This window comes from Clytia hemisphaerica, unplaced genomic scaffold (genome assembly GCF_902728285.1).
Source record: "Clytia hemisphaerica strain Z4C2 unplaced genomic scaffold, Clytia hemisphaerica genome assembly, whole genome shotgun sequence".
In the NCBI taxonomy this organism is placed as follows: Eukaryota; Metazoa; Cnidaria; class Hydrozoa; order Leptothecata; family Clytiidae; genus Clytia; species Clytia hemisphaerica.
The window spans coordinates 2,160,965-2,181,659 of NW_027103334.1; the positions used below are offsets into that span (position 1 = coordinate 2,160,965).

The 20,695-nt window shown below is 36.0% G+C and overlaps 3 protein-coding genes across 3 annotated transcripts in view; all 3 read right to left on the reverse strand.

The window, feature by feature from the left end:
* Positions 1–1,903: 1,903 nt before the first annotated feature.
* LOC136817301 (uncharacterized) lies at positions 1,904–5,292 on the reverse strand. The gene is made up of 2 exons (XM_067073645.1): positions 5,203–5,292; positions 1,904–2,644 (listed from the first exon to the last, which is right to left on the reverse strand). The coding sequence occupies exon 2, from the start codon at positions 2,633–2,635 to the stop codon at positions 1,988–1,990; it is 648 nt and encodes a 215-aa protein (XP_066929746.1). The 5' UTR covers positions 2,636–2,644; positions 5,203–5,292; the 3' UTR covers positions 1,904–1,987.
* A 546-nt stretch (positions 5,293–5,838) lies between these two features.
* Positions 5,839–20,695, reverse strand: part of LOC136817271 (YLP motif-containing protein 1-like) — a 35,383-nt gene continuing 20,526 nt past the window's right edge. Inside the window, exon 18 of the mRNA XM_067073623.1 lies at positions 5,839–5,924. The gene's annotated coding sequence lies outside the window, so the exon portion shown is untranslated. The remainder of the gene's footprint in view (positions 5,925–20,695) is intronic.
* On the reverse strand, positions 18,633–20,201 carry LOC136816437 (melanin-concentrating hormone receptor 1-like). The gene has a single exon (XM_067072764.1). It carries the CDS (start codon positions 20,172–20,174, stop codon positions 19,260–19,262), a length of 915 nt encoding a protein of 304 aa, XP_066928865.1. The 5' UTR covers positions 20,175–20,201; the 3' UTR covers positions 18,633–19,259.

The following is a 20,695-nucleotide window of genomic DNA, read 5'->3' on the forward strand; positions in this document are numbered from 1 at the left end:
GCGACAACAAAAGAAACCTATTTACTCGACATAAACTCCCTTAAGGGCAAGAGACCTGGTATATGACGAGCCGTTCCATTGTTTTCAAGAAGCTGTTTTTCCATCTCTTTATATTCCTCTGCTATCACTGACTCTTTTTAAAAATGATGACATTCTTGAGTCGTGTTTTCAACGACGGGAATAAAAATATTAACTTTGAACTTCACCCAAGATCTTGGATGGTCGTCATGGTTACTTTTCTCTGTGTTGATTGCGCGCTGAATAGAATCTGGATTGGTCGGCACAGCGTCGATATATGATTTCGACCTGTGCTTTTCACGGTAAGCAAGTATTTGATCAATTTAATTACGGTTCAGCACCTGAATTGCAATTTCACAGTTGTGAGCAAGGGGTCAATGTTTGTAGGTTTTAAGGTGTAATTTGATTTTAACGTACAGTTTTGAAATTATTTAGGTACCAATGATGAGGCCCCCCAGCGGTTGGCGTGATGGCGTGAAAATTAAGTGCCGGCGTGATCGTGAAATCGAGTTTTTTCAGGCGTGATGGCGTGAAATCGATAAAAAATTGGCGTGATGGCGTGACTCGGGTAAATTAATTTGTGTCCAAATTTTCGTTAATTTCTCGGAGGCAATTCCACCCCTCCTAGCATAATAAATTACTTAATTACGGTGTTACTTAAATTTAGGTTTTATTTTACCAATTTTGCGAAAAACTGCAAAAACCAAGAAATGCTGACGTCAGCAAAATTTGTTTTTTAAATAACTCCAGTTTGGCTAATGGTATAAACATGAAATTTGGACCAAAGTTGCATATCATTAATAAAAACAGTTTTGCAAAATTCTTTTTTCAAATTTTGCTGACGTCAGCAGAAATCAGCAAAATACGAAAATTTGCAATAATGTGCTGACATCAGCAAAATTTCAAAAAATATTTTTTTCAAAATGATCCTTTTAATGATGTACAACTTTGGTTTAAATTTCATGCTCATACCATTAGCCAAACTGGAGTTATTTAAAGAACAAGTTTTGCTGACGTCAGCATTTTTTGGTTTTTGCGGCTTTTCGCAAAATTGGCAAAACCTAAATTTAAGTAACACCGACATCATGTTCTGCATCGTAATGCGCTTCTTTAAAGGTATAATTTATTATGCTAGGAGGGGTGGAATTACCTCCGAAAGATTAACGAAAATTTGGACACGCATTAATTTACCCGAGGACTTTGATCAATGATCTAGTTATAGAATTAGTAATTTTGCAGTGAATCACTATTCAAAATTTGCGACCAAAAGGACTATTTTATAAAAAGTTATTTTGAAAAAAAACATTTTGAAGGTTCTAAGGGGGTAAATATAGCTAAAATTGCTTTTTTTCACGAAGTAACAAAAATTTTCTTAGCAGCTTTTACAAAAAATCATACATAGGGAAGAAATTCAAAGGTAGCCTAGACTTACCGAAAAAGGTTTCAGCCCTTATTGTTTTCTCTATCATGATATAGGGGGTACCTTTTTGTTGTTGAAGGTTTTAAGGGGTATCCACAACGATCCATCGTGGTCCCGAGAAAACTACCCTTAATAAAATCTGATTGCAAAGTTATACCACACAATATGATTCAATCTGAGTTCAAAACTCTAAAAATGAGAACAAATTTAGAACAACCTGACCATGCCGGAAGGGCTGGATTAAAAAATGATGAAGACAAAAAAAATCGGAATATCAAGCCAAAAACTTTATTTGCTAATTCACCTATTCATCATACTCTTCAATTATAGAAGTCAAAATAGATCAAGTCAATAATCGCGAAATTTGTAAGAAATTTATAAGAAAAACGATGTACGATGCAAGTACCATTATCATCTTTGCCATTCAATAATGCCTAAATTGCAATGACAATACTGTATGAAATTCTGATGGTGATGGATCATGGAAGACCTCATAGACTTTCTGTACAATTATATACAAAAACTGAACTTCTTGTAAGTTCCAAAAGTTTAGCTACTGGGATTGGCGTCTGCTTCAGCTAAGAGGTTTTGAAGGTCCGATATATACTTGATTGTCGATTTTAAGATTTCAAAATGAGTTCTAGCGTAAACAGGTTTGTTTCTCCTTCTGTCATGTCCAAGAGGTGGGAGATGCGAACGCAATATATTATACGCGTTTCCTTCGTTTCGGACGCGAGATCTTTCACGTTCGTTTCGACCAACATCTTTTAGTCGTTTGCTTCCTTTAGCGTTTGTCACTTCGTCGATTTTACGTTTTGAAGGGCGTTGTTTGGTTTGTTGCTCTTCTATTTGTGTCGAGTTCTCTGTTTGGGTTGACATCTCTCGTGTTTGAGGGCGGGTATTGATCAGGGCGGGATCGGTAGATTGGGAGATGAACGGCGTTGAAGAGATGGTTGAGTCATCCACAAAAACGATGCGACGCTTAACGATTCTGGCTGGTTGTTGTTGGTCGTCGACAAATTGTGATGTAGGATAGTTTTGTGGCATCTGATGACTGGGCGGCGTAATATTGGCCATTTGTAGAGTGTTGACGCCGAATTGGCATGATGATTCGGGAGAGTAGAAGTCTTGTCTGCAGGGCGTTGCGTTGAAGGAGACGGGCGGGAAAGAGGGCGAATAAGTCATTTGGTGAAACATTATTGAGAACTAGAAGAAAAAGAATCAAAAAGTCATGCAATATTGCTGCTAAATAAACAAGCAACATGCTGAATGGACCTACCTGTCGATCAAAATCAGAAAAAAATAGGACAAATAGCAAGGGAATAAGAAAGTGTAGTGAGCAGCTTGAGTATCAGAGTATCAGAGCTCAAATTAGTCAAAAATGTCTAAAAAAAACAAACATTAGGCACTTTTCTACCCAAATTACCACTATACAAAAAATAAGAAAAAAATACTAAGCCAATCTCGAGAAATGCTCATTTTCCCTAAATATGACAAAAGGGAATTTCCCCAAATAAGAAAATCCGATTTTTACGGCCAATTAAATTTTCCAAAAAAAAAGTACTTCAGTCACAGTTTAAAAAACCTTGCCCTTCATCTTTGTCCAAAAAATCAGAAAAAACTAATGAAGCAATTTCACACAAAGTCCAAAAATCCCATTTTTAGGCACTTTTTGGCCCAAATTTGCCCAAATAAATTATTTTTTGAAAATCAGGCTTCATCAGAGTTTAAATATTACCATTTTACATCAAAGTGCAAAAATTCAGAAAAAAATATCAATGCAATCGCAAGAAATGCTCTTTTTCCCTTAAAATGAAATAAGGGAATTTCCCCGAATAAGAAAATCCGATTTTACAGCCAAAAAAAATTTTCCGAAAAAAACTGCTACAGCCACTTTTTAGAGAACCTTGCCCTCGATCTATATGCATAAAATCAGGAAAAACTAATGAAGCAATCTTGCACCAAGTCCAAAAAACCTTATTTTTAGGTAGTTTTTGGCCCAAATTTGCCCCCCAAAATTTTTTTTCAAAAATCGGGCTCCGTCACTTTTCAGGCATTGCTATTTTGTATCATTGTGCAAAAAATTAAAAAAAAACTAATGAGCCAATCCCAAGAAAAGCTTGTAACAGACGAACGGACAACGGTCAAATTAAAGGACCTCCCGGTAGGTCCAAAAATGACTGAATACTTTAAAGGTCATACACGCTTTCTTTTTTATAAGAATAACTTCTATAAGAATATCAGGGTGAGATTTTAGAGTTAAAACAATAGACCTATTGTTTAGAACAATAGAAAAATAAGAATAATGCTCACCCTCAGCCAAAGTACACTATTCTTATTACAAAAAAGCGTGTATATGAATGATCGGTTCAAAAAAGGGACTTTAACAAACAATACGTAGTGAACAATATAACATAAAATGGGACTTAAATCTCAACCTTTTGCTCTCAAACATCCAAAAAAGAGCCAACCTTGATTTTCTTTGAGCAATGTAATAAAAATGACCCGGATCAATGACTTACACGTTTTTTTATAAGAGCATCCAAAATTTTTGAAGCATTCAGATGTTCTTAACTTTCCGGGTTTCAAGCCTAAAAATGTTCATAAGTTGTTCTTAAGATTTTGGTCACCGAAGCCTTATGTTCTTATATAGTTTGTTCTTATAAAAAAACGTGTATATCATCAGGCTGAGCTGTAGTCGATACCCAGCTGAGGAAACTCAACAGGGAAAATCTCAAACAAAAATACAATTGACTACGATTCGATTAAGGCAGTACCCATTGCTAGGGATCATGTTTGATAAAATTAAGCTGCTACGACGTAACAGCATAACACCCCTGAAAAAATGTTAATTGTCGATTCAAGCAGCACTCCATATGAGACAAACCCTCCGTGGGGAGAAGGCACTGACCTTGACGGGTGACGGGGACGAGCCGCTGGAGTTTGAAAAGTTGACCATGTCAGATATGAATGTTTGATAAAATTTGGGACCCTGTCGGGATGAAAAATCGAAAATCTCTCCCAATTGGCAAAAATTGGCAAAAATTGGCAAAAATGACTAAAAGAAGACGAAAGATTTTAATTTCTACCCTGCATATAAGATTTTTTATGAGAACAAACTAAAATGTTAAGAACAAGTTAAGAACATTTTAAGAACATTTCTTAGGAAAATGGTCAAAAATACTGCAGGTCCAGCGGAACAACCGTAAAAGTGGGGAGGCTGAAGGCTCAAAATGAGATGAAATTCCCTTGAAACTTGACAAAAAAAATCTCATTTGCTCAAAAGTGGAGAGGCTGAAGTCTCTCTGGTCTCCTCGCTTCCGCCGGGCCTTCTCTCACAAAATGGTATAGATAAGAAAATGTTAAGAACATCCGAAAAACGTGTATCGTGCAATATAAATAAAAGTTGACCCTGTCAGATTTCTTAAGAACCTAAAAAAGGGACCCTGAGCAATCCCTCTCCCGTAAAGGACCGCGAGAGAACGACGCGGTCACAAAAAATATAGATATGACCAAAGAATATTAATATAAAGGAATAGACCTTTTCATAAATTACGTCACGAACATCACTTGCCTCGTTTTCAAACAATCGCTATGGTGATTATGTCCCTTGAGACATTAAATGATTTTTTTATGAAAAGAAAGTAGTTTAAATAAAATCCGCTTGGAGTTAATCACCATGGCAATAATTTCAAAACGAGGCAAGTGATGTTCGTGACGTAATTTATGAAAAGGTCTATTAGTCTAGAGCATAAGATACATACCTTACTGTGAAAGTCTTTTGTCTTGAGTTTGCCTTGAACTTACTTTGAATGAACTTGCCTGAAAGAAAAATGTTGCAAATTTATACAAACCCACCTCTTCAGAAATAATTATCTAGGGAATAGTTTTGAGAAAAAGCTGTGAATTATTTTTTGAAGGCGGCAAATTTTTTTAGAATCTAGAAGAGATAATTAATTGACATTGAAATTAAATGATGGAAAATTATACAAATTACGAAATTATACATCGGCGACTTTTGAAGGATAGGATATGGTCCGTCGGCAAACGCCAGGTAAAAGGAGATTCAAGAATCATGCAGCTGGATTATGTCATTTTAAAGGGACTTATGCTATTTACGGCAGGGCGCACGCCAGTGACTCAATTGGACACGCGAATTACTAAACACCTGCATAATTTGGTTCTACCAAAAAAGATTTCAAGAAAGGGTAAGAAAAAGAAAAGCTTAGGGGATGGAAAGGGGGTAATGATGTAAGGCTAGCTGAACAAAAATTTATATTCTAAATTTTTCCCACCCTGAGGAAATGAAGTATAAAATATAAATATATACCAAGGCTGAAAATCTTTCCAATGATTGATTCAAGTTTATAACATAGGCTAAAAAACCCTTAAAATGAAACGACTACTTATCTTCGTGTTTAAAACTGCCTCTTTATTCTCATTTGCTTCTATCCACTCCGAGCGCTGGTCAAGTAGTCAAGAGTACCTAGAAAGGAAAGAACACGAGTGGAAGAAAATATAAAATAAATTCTCTGGAAAGAATCCCCCCCCTAAAATTAAAATTTGACCTAAAATATCAAGCCACACAGACAATGAACAAGCTTTAACTTAATAATCGCGGGATGGAATACAGTTACACAGTGAATTTCATTGTTTTATAGCCGAAAATTCAATGGGGTAAAAAATGTTGAAAAAAAATGCACCGTAAGGGTCGATTTTCCAGCCAAATTTACTCAAACTTGGCTAAATTTTTTCTGCACTGTAAGGGTCCGATTCCAAAGACCTAAAGTTTGGGCCGCAAGTATGGTCGTTTTTGAATCAAGTGCACACCCGGGGTTGGCAAACTAATGTAGGTGTACATGTTAGACGGCGTGAGGGTATTAGCCCTTTTTTATGGGTGTTTCGATGTTCAAAGACTAAAGTGACTGTAATTCCGTGTCAAATGTTTTCTGACGGTTACGATAGTGGTTTAAGAAAAATGCATGGGTGTTTCGGTGTTTGTGAGACACCCGTACGCCCCAACAATAAGTTAAAATCGATATGCTTCCCCCTCGAGGGATTCACTATGATGGAACTAGTGAACACCTCACCAAAAACCGGGATTTTTCATCCCGCTTCTTAGTGAGTTCTACTTTGATGGATTTGTAAAATAGTACTCTTAGGTGCCAAATAAACGGGGGGGGGGGGTTCGAATAAACGGGGGGGTTGGAAAAACTTTTCAAACCAAATAAACGGGGGGGGCCTAATTACCGGGGGGGTTGGAAAATGGACTTTTAAAAACCCTAAAAAGGGTCAAAATAGACCAAATTTAGGCTTTTTAGAGTAAAACAAGAAACTTTCCTTTTGGGAGCTGGGAATTTTTTCAAAAATTAATAAACGGGGGGTCCTAATAACGTCCGGGGGGGGGGGGGGTTGGAAAAAAATCGAAAAATTAACAAGCGGGGGGGGGGCCGTTTATTTGGCACCTAAGAGTAGCCTTTCAAGTGCTTTGACGCAAATTCGATGTTTTTGCTACTGTAGAAGATTCGTTTAAAGAGAATGACGAAAGCTAAATAGGGGGTCCCGAGATTTGCTCCAGTTCCATGGTATATTCGCTGACGTCAGCACGGGTTTTAATTGGTTTAAAAGATTCGAAAGAAAAAACGAAAGTTCTTTTGAGTTATGAACGTTCATTCTCGAACGTTTTTCTGACGTTAAGACATTATAGCGTCTTCTTTTTCGAACTCCAAACCAGAATTAACATCACAAAAACAAAAACAAAAAAACAAAACTCAGCGTTTTTTTAAAAGAATTTTATTAAGCCTTTTGTCGTTCTCTTTAAAGTGACGTCACTCGAAACTCGAAAACGCATGGGGAACACTGACCTTTATATAACCCTGGACCAAGCAATATCTTCCATCTTTGATTGGAGTTTTTTTAGAATTGGTACCCAAGGAGAAGCCATTGCAATGCTAAAAATTAACGTCTAACACCGCTACATCATCAAAAGGATTTGAGGAAAAGTAGACCTAGCGCTCTCGATGTATTTACACCGCTATCGAGTAGTGCCGACATTAGGGTACCAATTTTCAAAAAACTCCGATCAAAGATTTTGCTTGGCTGGGATTGAGAAGCTTTGTCCAGGGTATATAAAGGTCAGTGATGGGGAACTAAGGACTTGTTCGAGATAAGAAGATATTTGAGTTATTTCTTTTCGGGCGGCTTTTTCATGGCTAGCGGGGAAGATTGAAAGCTGGTGTTAAACAATCCATTGCAAAAAGGGCCATCTATTGGTCAAAATCTTTGGAACAAGTTAAGAACATTTTCAGGGTTAGAGCTTAAAAAAGTACACGCAGAAGCTTCAAAAATTATAAATGTTCTTTTTTCAAAAAAAGTGTAGCAGCAAAGTCAGGGCGTTTAATGCAAATTTCGGTCAATGTTTACGGTTTTGTACCATACTTATTATAACCATACAAGTTAGCGACTTTTATATGTTTCTGGTTTGATTTTTGGCTTTGGAGACCTCCCATATCCACTAACATAAGATACTAAAATATTCAAATCTAGGTCGGGGTCTTGATAAAAGCGGGTAAGTTTTTATAAACAATTTTTTAAACAAGTAGTAATTTATGATGATGTCTTTTTGAGAGACGAATTGAAGCCTTTAGCGGTATATTTCCTTTAAGTACAAATTAGTAATATTTTACCAACAATATTCAATCTCGTGTGCGCTGCGCGTAGCACAGTTTTTTGGAGCATGCTTAATTGGTCAGAAATGTGGGATATAGTAATTTTTTTTTATATTGAATAATACCGCTAATTAGTTTTTTTTTTCGATTTGCGGTACGCAATTCGAGTTTTATCAAGCAAGCGTCAAACAATTAAAAGAAGCCATCCACCAGTCATTTTTTTCCTAGTCTTGTCGGCTTCTTTCATTGTAGCGAAACAAGATAATTAGTCACTATACAAATAATTGAAAAATCTTATTTTAATGTGTGAAGTACTCGTCGCTTTGATATAGCCGCATAGAAGCAGCACTCGCTTGTACTATCCTCGTTTGCTATTTGTTTGAAGTCACATGCGTTCAGAAATCCTTCTGTAGATTTGCAAGGGCTGGGCAATTCGCACTTATTTGTGACCAGTTAGGAAAAATCTCATTCGTGATGACACCAAGATTCTAAACATTTTGAAAAGGACACGTGATTTTAAGCTTTGTTACGGGAGACCTGAAAAGTAATAAATCACCAAAGCCGAGTAAAATGTTTTTCATGCGTATCGACTTCAGTACTTATCGGCCCTTTTTACGCCGGCCCTTATTACGCTTCAAATTAGTAAAAAATGACTGAAATTTACATTAAAATGTCATTTTTCAGTAATAAACTGTCGAAAATTCCATTGAAAATCACCAAATCACTGATTTTTAAATATATTAAATATGTCACTGAAGTTTTTTAAATATGGAGTAAAACAATGGATAATTTTCGTCTTCGAATCATACCTATAAAATCCTTTAAATTGAGAAATGATGATAAAAAATTAACGCCGCTTTTAGGTTAAAATTGCAAAATCTTGGCCCTTTTTACGCTGGCCCTTTTAACGCCAGCCCTTATTACGCCACGAGCCTAAAAATAACGCCAATAAGGGCCGGTGTAAAAAGGGCCGATAAGGTATCTATTTCGCGCACCAGGTATTTCATTTTCAAAAACAAAAATATATTCAAATACACAAAATTTTAAGCAATTTCCTAAATTTCTAAATACATGAAGCAAAAAATGGAATTTTTGTGAACATTATATCTTTTTAATTTTTTTTTTAATTTTATTTATTTATATTTTTATAAAGTATATTCTTATAAAAAAAGCGTGTACTCCCAAAAATAAGGTACTTTGGAAAGTAATATACAATAAGCGATAAGGTTCAAATAGGATAAGAACTTTTTTAGGCTCAAAACTCAAAACATCAAAAAATTTAGATGTTCTTGTAAAAAAACGTGTAGCCCCATGACTAGTGTATCCTAAGTATAACAAAGTTTATATTGGCCGTCTAAACTAGAGCTTTCTTCGTCATGCCACTGCATTTTCAATCCATTCCTTCAACAAGAAATGCAATTACAAATTTGAAAAATTTCTTTTGATCGACGTCGACGTTAGAATAAGAATTTTCAAAATCGTTTGATTTATCCTTGTCAATAAGATTTTCTGCCAAAACTTGTGGTAATAATTGATCGCGAGAAAATTCAAAGTTGAAGTCAGGGTGTCCTTGGCAAGAAATGATGTTGGGTGACCAACGGATTATCTCATGTTTGCAATTTTTGGATGATCCGAGAATTTCAAACTCCGTTGACAAAGACTCAATCTCCTCCACGTGGCATTCCATAACGAGAACAGTTTCCTGGGTATCAAAATATTCATTATACAATTCGTTCTGTTGGAACTTTTTAGAAATATGAACTGTCTCTCCACCGAACTGTACTGTCTTTGTATCCACCACGTTGAAACCAAGAACTTTTGCAATCATTTGATGTCCAAAACAAATCCCAAAGATTCGTATGTGTCCAATTTTAAAACATTTTCGGACAAATTTGGACAATTCTTGTACCCAAAAGGTGTCCTTGTTCACACTGTGAGATGAACCCGTCAATAAAAATCCACAGTATTCGTCAAAGTTGATTTGACCAAGGATAGAAGGATTCTCGGAAACAAACAAAGGCTCGTATTGGATTTTGTAGGAACCAATGTTTGGGATTTCATCGCATCTAGGCTTGTGGCAATTCTCCCACCAAAAATGTCCTTGACGTAATTCAGCTTTTTTGTCATCTTCGTAGAGTAAGACGCCAATTTTCTTGTGACAAGACATTGTGCCGAAAATGAACGATAGTGTCGATCGACCATACGATGTTAAATAACTTGCTCGCTAGAGTAAAAGCAAAAACGTGGTTGCTGTAATCAGAGAAATGATGCAAGATGACAGTTCTCAAGTTACAAAAATGGCTTTCAGATTAAAAAATGATTTCGGATCATTAAAAGCTGTTTCACGGTTTCTATGATAACCGCAAATTATATTTATTTGATTAATCGCTTTATGCAAAATGACCCGTCAATGTTTTATTCATTAATGCAGATACCCCACGATTTTCATGGGGACGGTCGAGAAAACAAAGATTTAGACCTTTTTTCCTTGTAGATTCAGTGACACAGACGGAGAAATAGGATGTTGTATTTGTACTACCTAATTTTCGCGGTAACTACACGTTTTTTTTTAAGAAGCACACTTTTAAGAAACATGAGGCTCAGAATGCCTAAAAAATAAGAAAAATCTAAGAAACATGCTGAGGCTGAGAATGAGAAAATAACATTTTTTAATTCGTTTTTTTTAACAACCTTCCAGGCTGATTATGTCAAAAGGTTTAGAAACATGTAAGAAACATTTAAGACTCAAAAGGCCGATTTCTTAAGAAACATTGAGGCTGCTTGGTAAAACTAGACGGAGAAATAGGATGTTGTATTTGTACTACCTCAAGGGAACTAATTTTCGCGGTAACTACACGTTTTTTTTTAAGAAGCACACTTTTAAGAAACATGAGGCTCAGAATGCCTAAAAAATAAGAAAAATCTAAGAAACATGCTGAGGCTGAGAATGAGAAAATAACATTTTTTAATTCGTTTTTTTTAACAACCTTCCAGGCTGATTATGTCAAAAGGTTTAGAAACATGTAAGAAACATTTAAGACTCAAAAGGCCGATTTCTTAAGAAACATTGAGGCTGCTTGGTAAAACTAGTTTCTTAAAAGAAATAACGTGTAATTTTCGCGGAACTTATTTTCGCGGTGCGAGGGTACGAAATCGATGTTTTTACGGAACTAATTTTCGCGATAGACGCCCACTTTTTGCCTAAATTCTTTAATTTTCCTACGGGTTTTTAAGGATTTCTAGTAGGATTTGCATTTCAAGGGAACCTTTTTTCGCGGTTGACACCCAAAAACGCGTTCCCTTAAGGTAAGTAAGCCAAAATGAGTTAAAGAAGGCCTTAGAAATTTTGACTTTTTGGAATTTCATCGAAAGATTGACTTCAAGAGGCTCCTCCGACTTTAGCTTTTTGTACACCAATCGACGCAGAATTTCACTCACCAAAAATGCATTAAAAATGCAGTCATGAGTTTATTTATCAAAGGTTATGACCCTTTTGGGTACTGCCGGTGTTTTGACCCCTCTACTACGAGTATACTCGTAATCGGCAGCGAATATGTGTTAAAACATATTAACAGTGGGGGAGTAAATTTTTTAAATCGAATTCCGATGGAAGTAAAAGATCTTTTTTTTCAAGGTTCAGTTTAGACTGGAGTCGTTTATAATGTGTTTAAAATACAGTAGTATAGGCATTATGTGATAATACGTTTACTGTTACGGGCGATTTAGTTTGTACAAACGACTGGAAGAATCCGGTGTTCCGGCCTTATAGATACCCCGGCTAGCTACGCAGAAACTCGCGTAGCGATAAAACAATTTCCCAAGCAACAACAAACGCTCAAAACAAAATCAACTCATACTTTAATAGGATAAATTTTTAGCGGGGATTAAAGTTCGCGGTAAAATTTTAAGATTTCACGGGAACTTAATTTCGCGGATGGCCTTATCGGGAGACATTCATAATTTTGTCTTTTTACTGCCAAATTATACATATTGGCTGTTAAAATATGCATTACACTTATTTTTTATTTAGGCAAAATCGGGTCGAAGCTATGCTTAATTTATGCTTAGACTTCGATTTGTTGATTTTCTTTGGGTTCATGAAAATTTCAATATTTTTAAGTCGGAACATTGTTTCTGCTTAAAGAATGAAAGTTTTCTTTGTAATAGACGATATCGGCTTAACGAAATTCTCCCCGAATGATTACCCATGATGCATTGCGCAAAAAAATTCAGTAAGTCAATATTGTCCGTGAATTCTTTTGCGCAATGCATCATGGGTAATCATTCGGGGAGAATTCGGAAAGCCGATATCGTCTATTTGGCGTCGCAGGAGAACATCTTTGGTCATAAAAGTAACTCTAAAAAGGTCATGTTTTAGAAAAGCTGCACGATTTTTTTTTGCATTTCAGCGTGGAGGTATAAACATTATGCTTATTTTGTACCGAATTTGAGCCGAAGTATGCTTATAAACGTTATGCTTATAAAGAAAAAAGAGTGTACTAGCGTTTCTCTGATGCCAGAAAATATTTTAAACGTAGTTATTTTTCATTTTTTGTGTTTTATTTAAAATAATTTCGTGGATAAGACCTCTCCAAATATCCATTTGGACGCGGATAACACCCAAAAAAGGTTTTGCAGTTTTCACCATTGAACCAGGCGGATATCTTCCTGAATTCCTACGCAGAACAAGGCATTATATTGCTGACATCCTCATAACCCAAATTATATGATAAGTATCATTTATTTGATCCTGGTGAAATACATCCATCGATGCTAAACGAACTTTTCGATGACATTTCTGAGCCCCTTGCAAGGTTAATGATGAAGAAACTAGCTGAAGATATTCTATTTGAGGATTGGAAACTTGCTCACGTCACACCTATTTATAAGAACAAAGTAGGGCATAACTTGGCAGTTAACTACGAAACAGTGAGCTTAACACCCGTGGTTTGCAAGTTGATGGAGTTGATATTACGTGAACATATGACAAACCATCTGACACATTGGATAGGCAACCACGGCTTCATCAGTAGACGCTCCATCGTCACTCAGCTTTTGAATCGTTACATCGACAAATGCTGTGAAATGTTGATGGAAGAGCTGTGGATCTATTTTGATTTTGCCAAGGTATTTGATAATGTGCCTCATTGTTGACTTTGCAAGAATTTAGAAGGTTACGGCAGGCCCGTAGGAAGCAATTCATTATTGAGGGGGCATAAAAGTTGAAGTCGAACAAAAACGCCGTATATCGTTTTTGTTTTTAAGCTGGGAGTTTGGGGGGGGGCGCTTAGCCCCCCAACGGGTCCAGGGCTGGCCCTGGTGGGGGTACAGGGGGAGAAGCACCCTTTAGCTGACGAATTTTGTAGAATTTTTAGATAAAAAGACCCTATTTTTAACTATTTTCCAACAACAGATTGAAACAATTCAAATAGTTTTAAGAGTTGATATTACACGTTTACAATATAGGAACTAAGAAAAATGTAAGATAAAAATGAGATAACATGAGAGAAATAAAAAATATTCCGTCAATAAAATGAAGTTTTTCAAGTTTGAGTAGATTTCACAGGAAAAAATTTTCGATTTCCAAGGTTGGAAATTTCAAGTTTTCTTAGTTGGAAAAAAGATAAAATCCAATGGAAAATCCAACCTGAAAATGTGGGACATTCTCCAAGGTTGAAAATTTTGCATTTTCCATGGCTTGGAATTTTCGTAAATCCAGGTTGAAAAAAGCCAAAATCCAAATTTAACAAGGTTAGAATTTTTTAAAATTCACGTTGAAAAAAGCCAAAATCCAAAAAGTGATGGCAGAGATGTGGAAAAGAGATCTTAAACAAGGTTTTTGTTTTTGTGAACAGTCACTCGCTAGCCTAGGCTCGATGGCTCCCGGTCAATCTCTCGTTATTGTTCGCACAGATACGTGGTTGATCTTAGATCACTCACACAGCTCAGCAGGGCGCTATTTGAAACTATGACACAAGTACCCTATGTGCTTCACTGTGCGAACTCACTGCGATTGACCGAGGCCGCTCCGAAGAGACGCCTCACCTGACGGAAACTTACAGCTTGACTACTCACATTATAGCCTAATATCTAGGTTAGCTATATATCAAAACAGTTTTGAGCGAAAAATCGCTTGTGGTTTTCCCAAGGACATGCGCAGAAAATGGTTAGAAGAACGTAATTTCCACATGGATTTTTAACGTTTTCCAAACTGTTTGGAAAAACACAAATTTCCAACCCAAAAAGTCTAGTTTTCCAATCGAAAGAGTTTCAATTTCACAAAAATGTATTTTCCACATGGATTTTTAACGTTTTCCAAACTGTTTGGAGAAACACAAATTTCCAACCCAGAAAGTCTAGTTTTCCAATCGAAAGAGTTTCAATTTCACAAAAATGTATTTTCCACATGGATTTTTAACGTTTTCCAAACTGTTTGGAGAAACACAAATTTCCAACCCAAAAAGTCTAGTTTTCCAATCGAAAGAGTTTCAATTTCACAAAAAATGTAATTTCTACATGGATTTTTAACGTTTTTCAAACTGTTTGGAGAAACACAAATTTCCAACCCAAAAAGTCTAGTTTTCCAATCGAAAGAGTTTCAATTTCACAAAAATGTAATTTCCACATGGATTTTTAACGTTTTCCAAACTGTTTGGAGAAACACAAATTTCCAACCCAAAAAGTCTAGTTTTCCAATCGAAAGAGTTTCAATTTCACAAAAATGTAATTTCCACATGGATTTTTAACGTTTTCCAAACTGTTTGGAGAAACACAAATTTCCAACCCAAAAAGTATAGTTTTCCAATCGAAAGAGTTTCAATTTCACAAAAATGTAATTTCTATATGGATTTTTAACGTTTTTCCAAACTGTTTGGAGAAACACAAATTTCCAACCCAAAAAGTCTAGTTTTTCAACTTGAGGTATCAAATTTACTAAAATATGTATTTTCACATCGATTTTTGACCTTTTTTTTCAATTCCCAAACTGTTTGGAAAATAAAAATTTCCCACCCAAAAAGTCATGTTTTCCAACCAGCCTTGGAAAATTGTCATTTCTACATGGAATTTTTTCACTTGATTTTTCAAGGGCATTGGTTTATTCTACAAAACCTATGGGTAATTTACGTTTTCCAAATCAGCTTAAGGTAATCGCTCAAATTTCCAACCTTCAATTATAAAACCAAAATTTCCAACCCAAAAATATTGAATTTCCAACCTTGGAAATCGAATTTTTTTTCCTGTGTTTACTCTGACAGGCTACTCTTCGTGGAATGTCAGAAGGGGAAAATGTTCCAAAAATTTGGCGTCGGTTATCTTTCCATTCAACAAACTCGTTAGCCATCTTGATCAAATCAATCTTATCAGTCCTTTCCTTATGAATATGCATCAACATAATATGATTCAATCGTTTGTTTGTTGTTGTTGCACGAAGGTAGGTTTTTACCCGTCTTAGGCAGAAAATGAACGAATGAATTACCGTAACGGTAAAGTCAAAAAAAATTTCAAAGAGGTCAATTCGATCACCGATTCTCTCATCAAAGTGATATAAACAAGCAACATGCTGAATGGACCTACCTGATGATGAGAATCAGATAAAAAAAGGACAAAAGTCGGATGACTTATAGTCGTAGATATTGAGGTGAATAAATATTTTAGCGTGATTTCCCTATTGACGATATAAAGTGATTTTCCCAAAAGTCCAAAAAAACCCATGTTGGGCACTTTTTGGCCCAAATTTGCCCAAACAAATTATTTTTTTGAAAATCGGGATTCATCAGATTTTCATGCATCAGTGTAAACAATCAGAAAAAATTTCAATCCAATCGCGAGAAATGCTCCTTTCCCCTATAAATGACATAAGAGAATATCTCCAAAAAAGAAAATCCGATTTTTACGGTAAAAAAAATTGTCCCAAAAAAACTGCTTCAGCCACTTTTTATAGAACCTTGACCTCTATCTTTACTATGCAAAAAATCATACAAAGTCCGGAAAACCCCATTTTTGTGGGGGCGTACGGTTTTTCGGAGTTGCGGAAATCGACCCTTTTTTCTTCGGAATTTCGGAAATCAGGCAAAATTCTTTCGGTATTTCGGAATTCTGAAATTTTTTCTGTATCGGAAATCCATGAATTTTTGCTTCCAAGATTTCGGTATTGTTAAGCTTTTATCCCTTTTTTTCGGAATTCATACATGAAAAATCAAATTTGATGAAAAATTAGTCAAAACGAGGAAAAATACCCAAAAAAATCGGTATCAGAATTGCAAGTTTTTTTTACGGAATTTTGGAAATTTTGGAAATTTTGGCAAAATTATTCGGTATTTCAGAAATCACAAACCCCGTACGCCCCCTATTTTTAGGCACTTTCTGACCAAAATTTAGGGAATCACCATTCTGTATCACTGCAAAAAATCAGAAAAAACTAATGAGCTAATCCCGAGAAAAGCTGGTAATAGACGAACGAACGAACGAACGGACGAACATCAGTTAAAGGATCTCGGTGGTAGGTCCAAATACTTGAAAAATGGTCCAAAGATTGACTCTTTGAAATAACACCCAGCTAAATGCCAATTCCTTATGCTATGTAAATTTGTAAAAATCAAACCCGGGGGGGGGGTGATACTGGGGCAAAATGGATTACGGCAATGCGCCGCTGGTCAGGGTACCTTTTTTAACCTCCACGAGTTCCAGGTAGGGTCGCAAAAAACCGTCCCATTCAGGGTCACTTTTTTCGCAAATTTCCGCAAATTTCTGAAAAAACGAGTCCCACGCAGGGTCCATTTCTTCGAACCTCAGCGGAGCACCCCGTCGGTCGGCAAGGGTAGTACCCCCCGGGCATCAAACATGCTCATCCGTTTTATCTTACAGATGATCAGCTAGGGCATTTATTCGAAGTAAAAAACCTTTAAAAAAAGAAGATAGCCAATCAAATAAAAAAAGCCAACTCTAAACTCAGTGTTATCAAGTGAGATTTCACAACTCCAGGGATCTTCTGGTTCCTGCACTGCGGGAGGCAGGGGTGACACTACCAGAGCAGAGTAAGCAGGGGAAGGTTGATGCGTTACCACAGAGTCTCTCACCTCCTCAGACTACTTTTCGTGGCCGAAGCCATATTCTTCACGTGGTACCCCTGTTTGGAACAGAACACAGTCGATCTAGAGGAAGAAAAAACCTCGATAAACCCGACTATTTTCTACGGGTATTCCGTCCAAAAAAACCGATGATCCAGTATGAACAGGATGATCAAACATTAGCGAGTGGTCGTATTTACTAGAGGGGGTGAAGGATTTTTTCAAACATTGGAAAAAAATTTCGTCCCCCCTAGACATGTCCAAAATGTAAAATGTGAAATTGTATTTCAAGCATAGCTTCCTGAACTTTACAATCTCATTTATATCCTTCAATTTTTGCGTGTTCTTTTTGGGAAATTTTATCGTTGTGAGTGTTATAACTGAGGCGCAACCGGTTTGTGCCGACAGAGAACATTTTAAATTTTCAACCCTCTTCAACCCATTTAGCTAAAGCCTGAAAATTTATGTTCTTAAAAAGTCCATCACAAAAATTTAAAAACGACTACAGTGCAGGGACCATGCACCTCCTAGGTGACCCTGGGTGCTTCCTGCTAGTGCAGAAGTTATATTGAAAATAAGACTAAAATTTTAAGCTATATTTCTAAAAAATTGAGATTTTTGCAGCTACAAAGAAAAATATAAGATTACGGTGTTACTAAAGGTGGTAAAATCTTTTCGTACCCCCTAAAATCCTCCACCCTCCCTCTTAGATACTTTATGACCACTCCCTTAATCAGAAAGGATTCACAGGTGTGGCGAGCCGTGTTATTCTAATACCTAGCCATATGAAAAAGTCCCGGAAAAAGTATGCATAAGTCCAAAAAAAGCTCCAAGGTTAGGTTAAAGGTTTTGTTTAAAAATAAGAGTGATATCGTTTGCTTACTCATCAACTTTAATTCACTAACTTTTTCACATTGAATAGACACGGATTAGAAGCAAGATTGGTCAGAAAGAGTAAAAGAAAAACATTTTTTTTGCTTTTATCAGCACAATATAACAATAGGGAGACACTATTGTCCTGATATGAAATATGTGTCTGGTTTAATGCAACGTATTGTTGAAGATGTTGCTAAATGAAAAGGCAACAAATTAAACCTTTAAAGCCCTTAATATTCGTCAAACCCGATACTGTTGTACTTCTCCACTGTATCCATTTTATTGGGCTCTTCCAGAAAATGTCCGTACATGGGGGAGGGGTGGAGGATACATTATCCGGGGGTAGCGAAAAATCATCAAAATTTGTCTTGTCCGGGGGGTAAATTTGCTCTATCCGGGGGTAATTTGGGTTGTCCGGGGGGTCAACTGATGCTTGTACAGGGGGTAAAACTCGTTGTCCGGGGGGCAAAAAGTTACTTTGTCTGGGGGGGGGGGGGTAAATCACTGAAAATTATAATATCCTCCACCCACATATTCATTTTTTTACTGGTTTAATGAACGGTTAGGATAGGGGTTAGAAATCGTATTTCTGAAAATCAAAATATCAAGTTCTGATAATTAAAGTCGTGCGATAGAAAATTAGGCATTACGAAATTGCTAAAAACATTAAATTCAAATAATAACAATTCCTGTGGTTTTATCATTAAAATAACATCTAAAATTCATAAAATACTTCGTCTCCAATCAATTGTCTCAACAATACAACACCGATATTTGTTAAGTTTATCGTGGCTTGGATCGCGAGATTAACGGTTGGCTACGTTTGGAGAGGTGCTTCTCTCATCATCGGACACAACACCCTTCAACGTTTGATTTATCATAATCAAAAGTATCTATATAAGTACAACCTTGCAATGAAGTGGTTATCCGGAATTTAAAAAATATCTAGCTCGATTGAAATTAGAGTTTGAATATATTTTTAGTACTATACATATACATTGTGGCTTGTATCAATTCTTTGAATCAAAATAATAAGCCTCTTCTGGAAAGTTTTAGGCCGGAAAAAAATGGTCGAAATTCCTTCTCCAGGGGGTCAACGATGCTTTACTTGGGGTTTAACCCGGGGGATAAAAAATCTGTCCAGCAGGAAGGGGAGCACTTTCCATACACTTTCTTTCTGGAAGAGTCCAAAAAATATGATTCGAATTGTTATTTTCCATTTCCATAAACTCCAAGCGTGACAAACATTAACAGGAATCCACGAAAACCAGGGATCATTTTGGCGTAGATGAAAACGTTCAATATGCTGTTCATATAAAATATACCAAATAACGGGTATGTTATTGCAGAATACACCATGAATAAATCATAAAACAACGGTTTGGACAATTGAAGATATATATCTAACACCCATGTGAATAAGATGTGAATTCGTGTTGGAATTACAGTGATAATGAAAATGGCAATTAACCCGTTGACGGTCCTCAATGCTGATCTATTTCTCGTGCGACTCTGGGGATTGGGCGGGAAAGATGAATGGTTCTCGTCGAATTTCATTTTTTTCTTCATTTTATAATATAAGATAAGCATTATACCAGCAGGTAGAAAACTATCCATGATAAAGTTACATAACATTTGCACTAGACCAAATGTTAAACATAATTGAAACCCACGGTACTCAATAACTTTGGTATTAATAAAACTAAAAGTATTAAGTACTGGCGGCACAATCCAAACCAACAAACAAACGACCCCATATTTCTTTTTATTGAGTTTGTAAGCGTGTAAAGGGTATGAAATTGTGCGATACCTGGCGAAAGATATCAATACCAATAACCAGCTAGATATTATGGGCAGAGCATTTCCAAGAAAAATTCTCAAGAAAACACATGCAAATTCACCATATTTCCATGACGGTTGACTGATAAGAGGGTAATTTATTGAGGTACCGACACTAACGAATAAATCAGCTACGGCAAGGTTGATTATAAGGAAATGGTACACACTCATTTTATTTAATTTCTTGAAGTTAATTTTGACGAAATATATAATGACAAGGATATTACAAATTGAACCTAACCCAAATATAACTGGATCTATATAAGTTAATGAGTAGGTTATCATTGTCTCTGCAATTTGAGAAAGCGTGACTTCCAGAGGTTGACGTAGAGGTGAAGTATAGTTTATAGTACCGTTGCTTAAGCTAAAATTCATCTTTCAATCTGAAATTTTCTTAAATTATTTCAGAATTTATTATATCTCTGAAATATTTTTTATCAATCTTCTTTCTTGGTAGCCTCAGCTGCTTTTTAAACTAAATTCTGAAGCTTTCAAATTTTCATCTGTATAGCGAAATTTTCGCCATTTTGTCCAATAGGTTTTTTTTCTTAATTATTATTTTAATCATTTATAAATACTATATAAATACTTATAATTAAATTAGCACACCTAAGTTTACGACAGGTGAATCCGGTGAATTTTTTCATTTTTTATTGCAAAAAATATTATATTATTTCAGGTTCCTCATGGGACCTTCCCCTCGCCAAATTAAATGTAGGCAATTTCACAAGGGACAACGTAAGCCGCATTCATATTTTGAGGTAGTTATAGAGAAGAGCGGGAGGTTATCATAGAAGATTTCACTT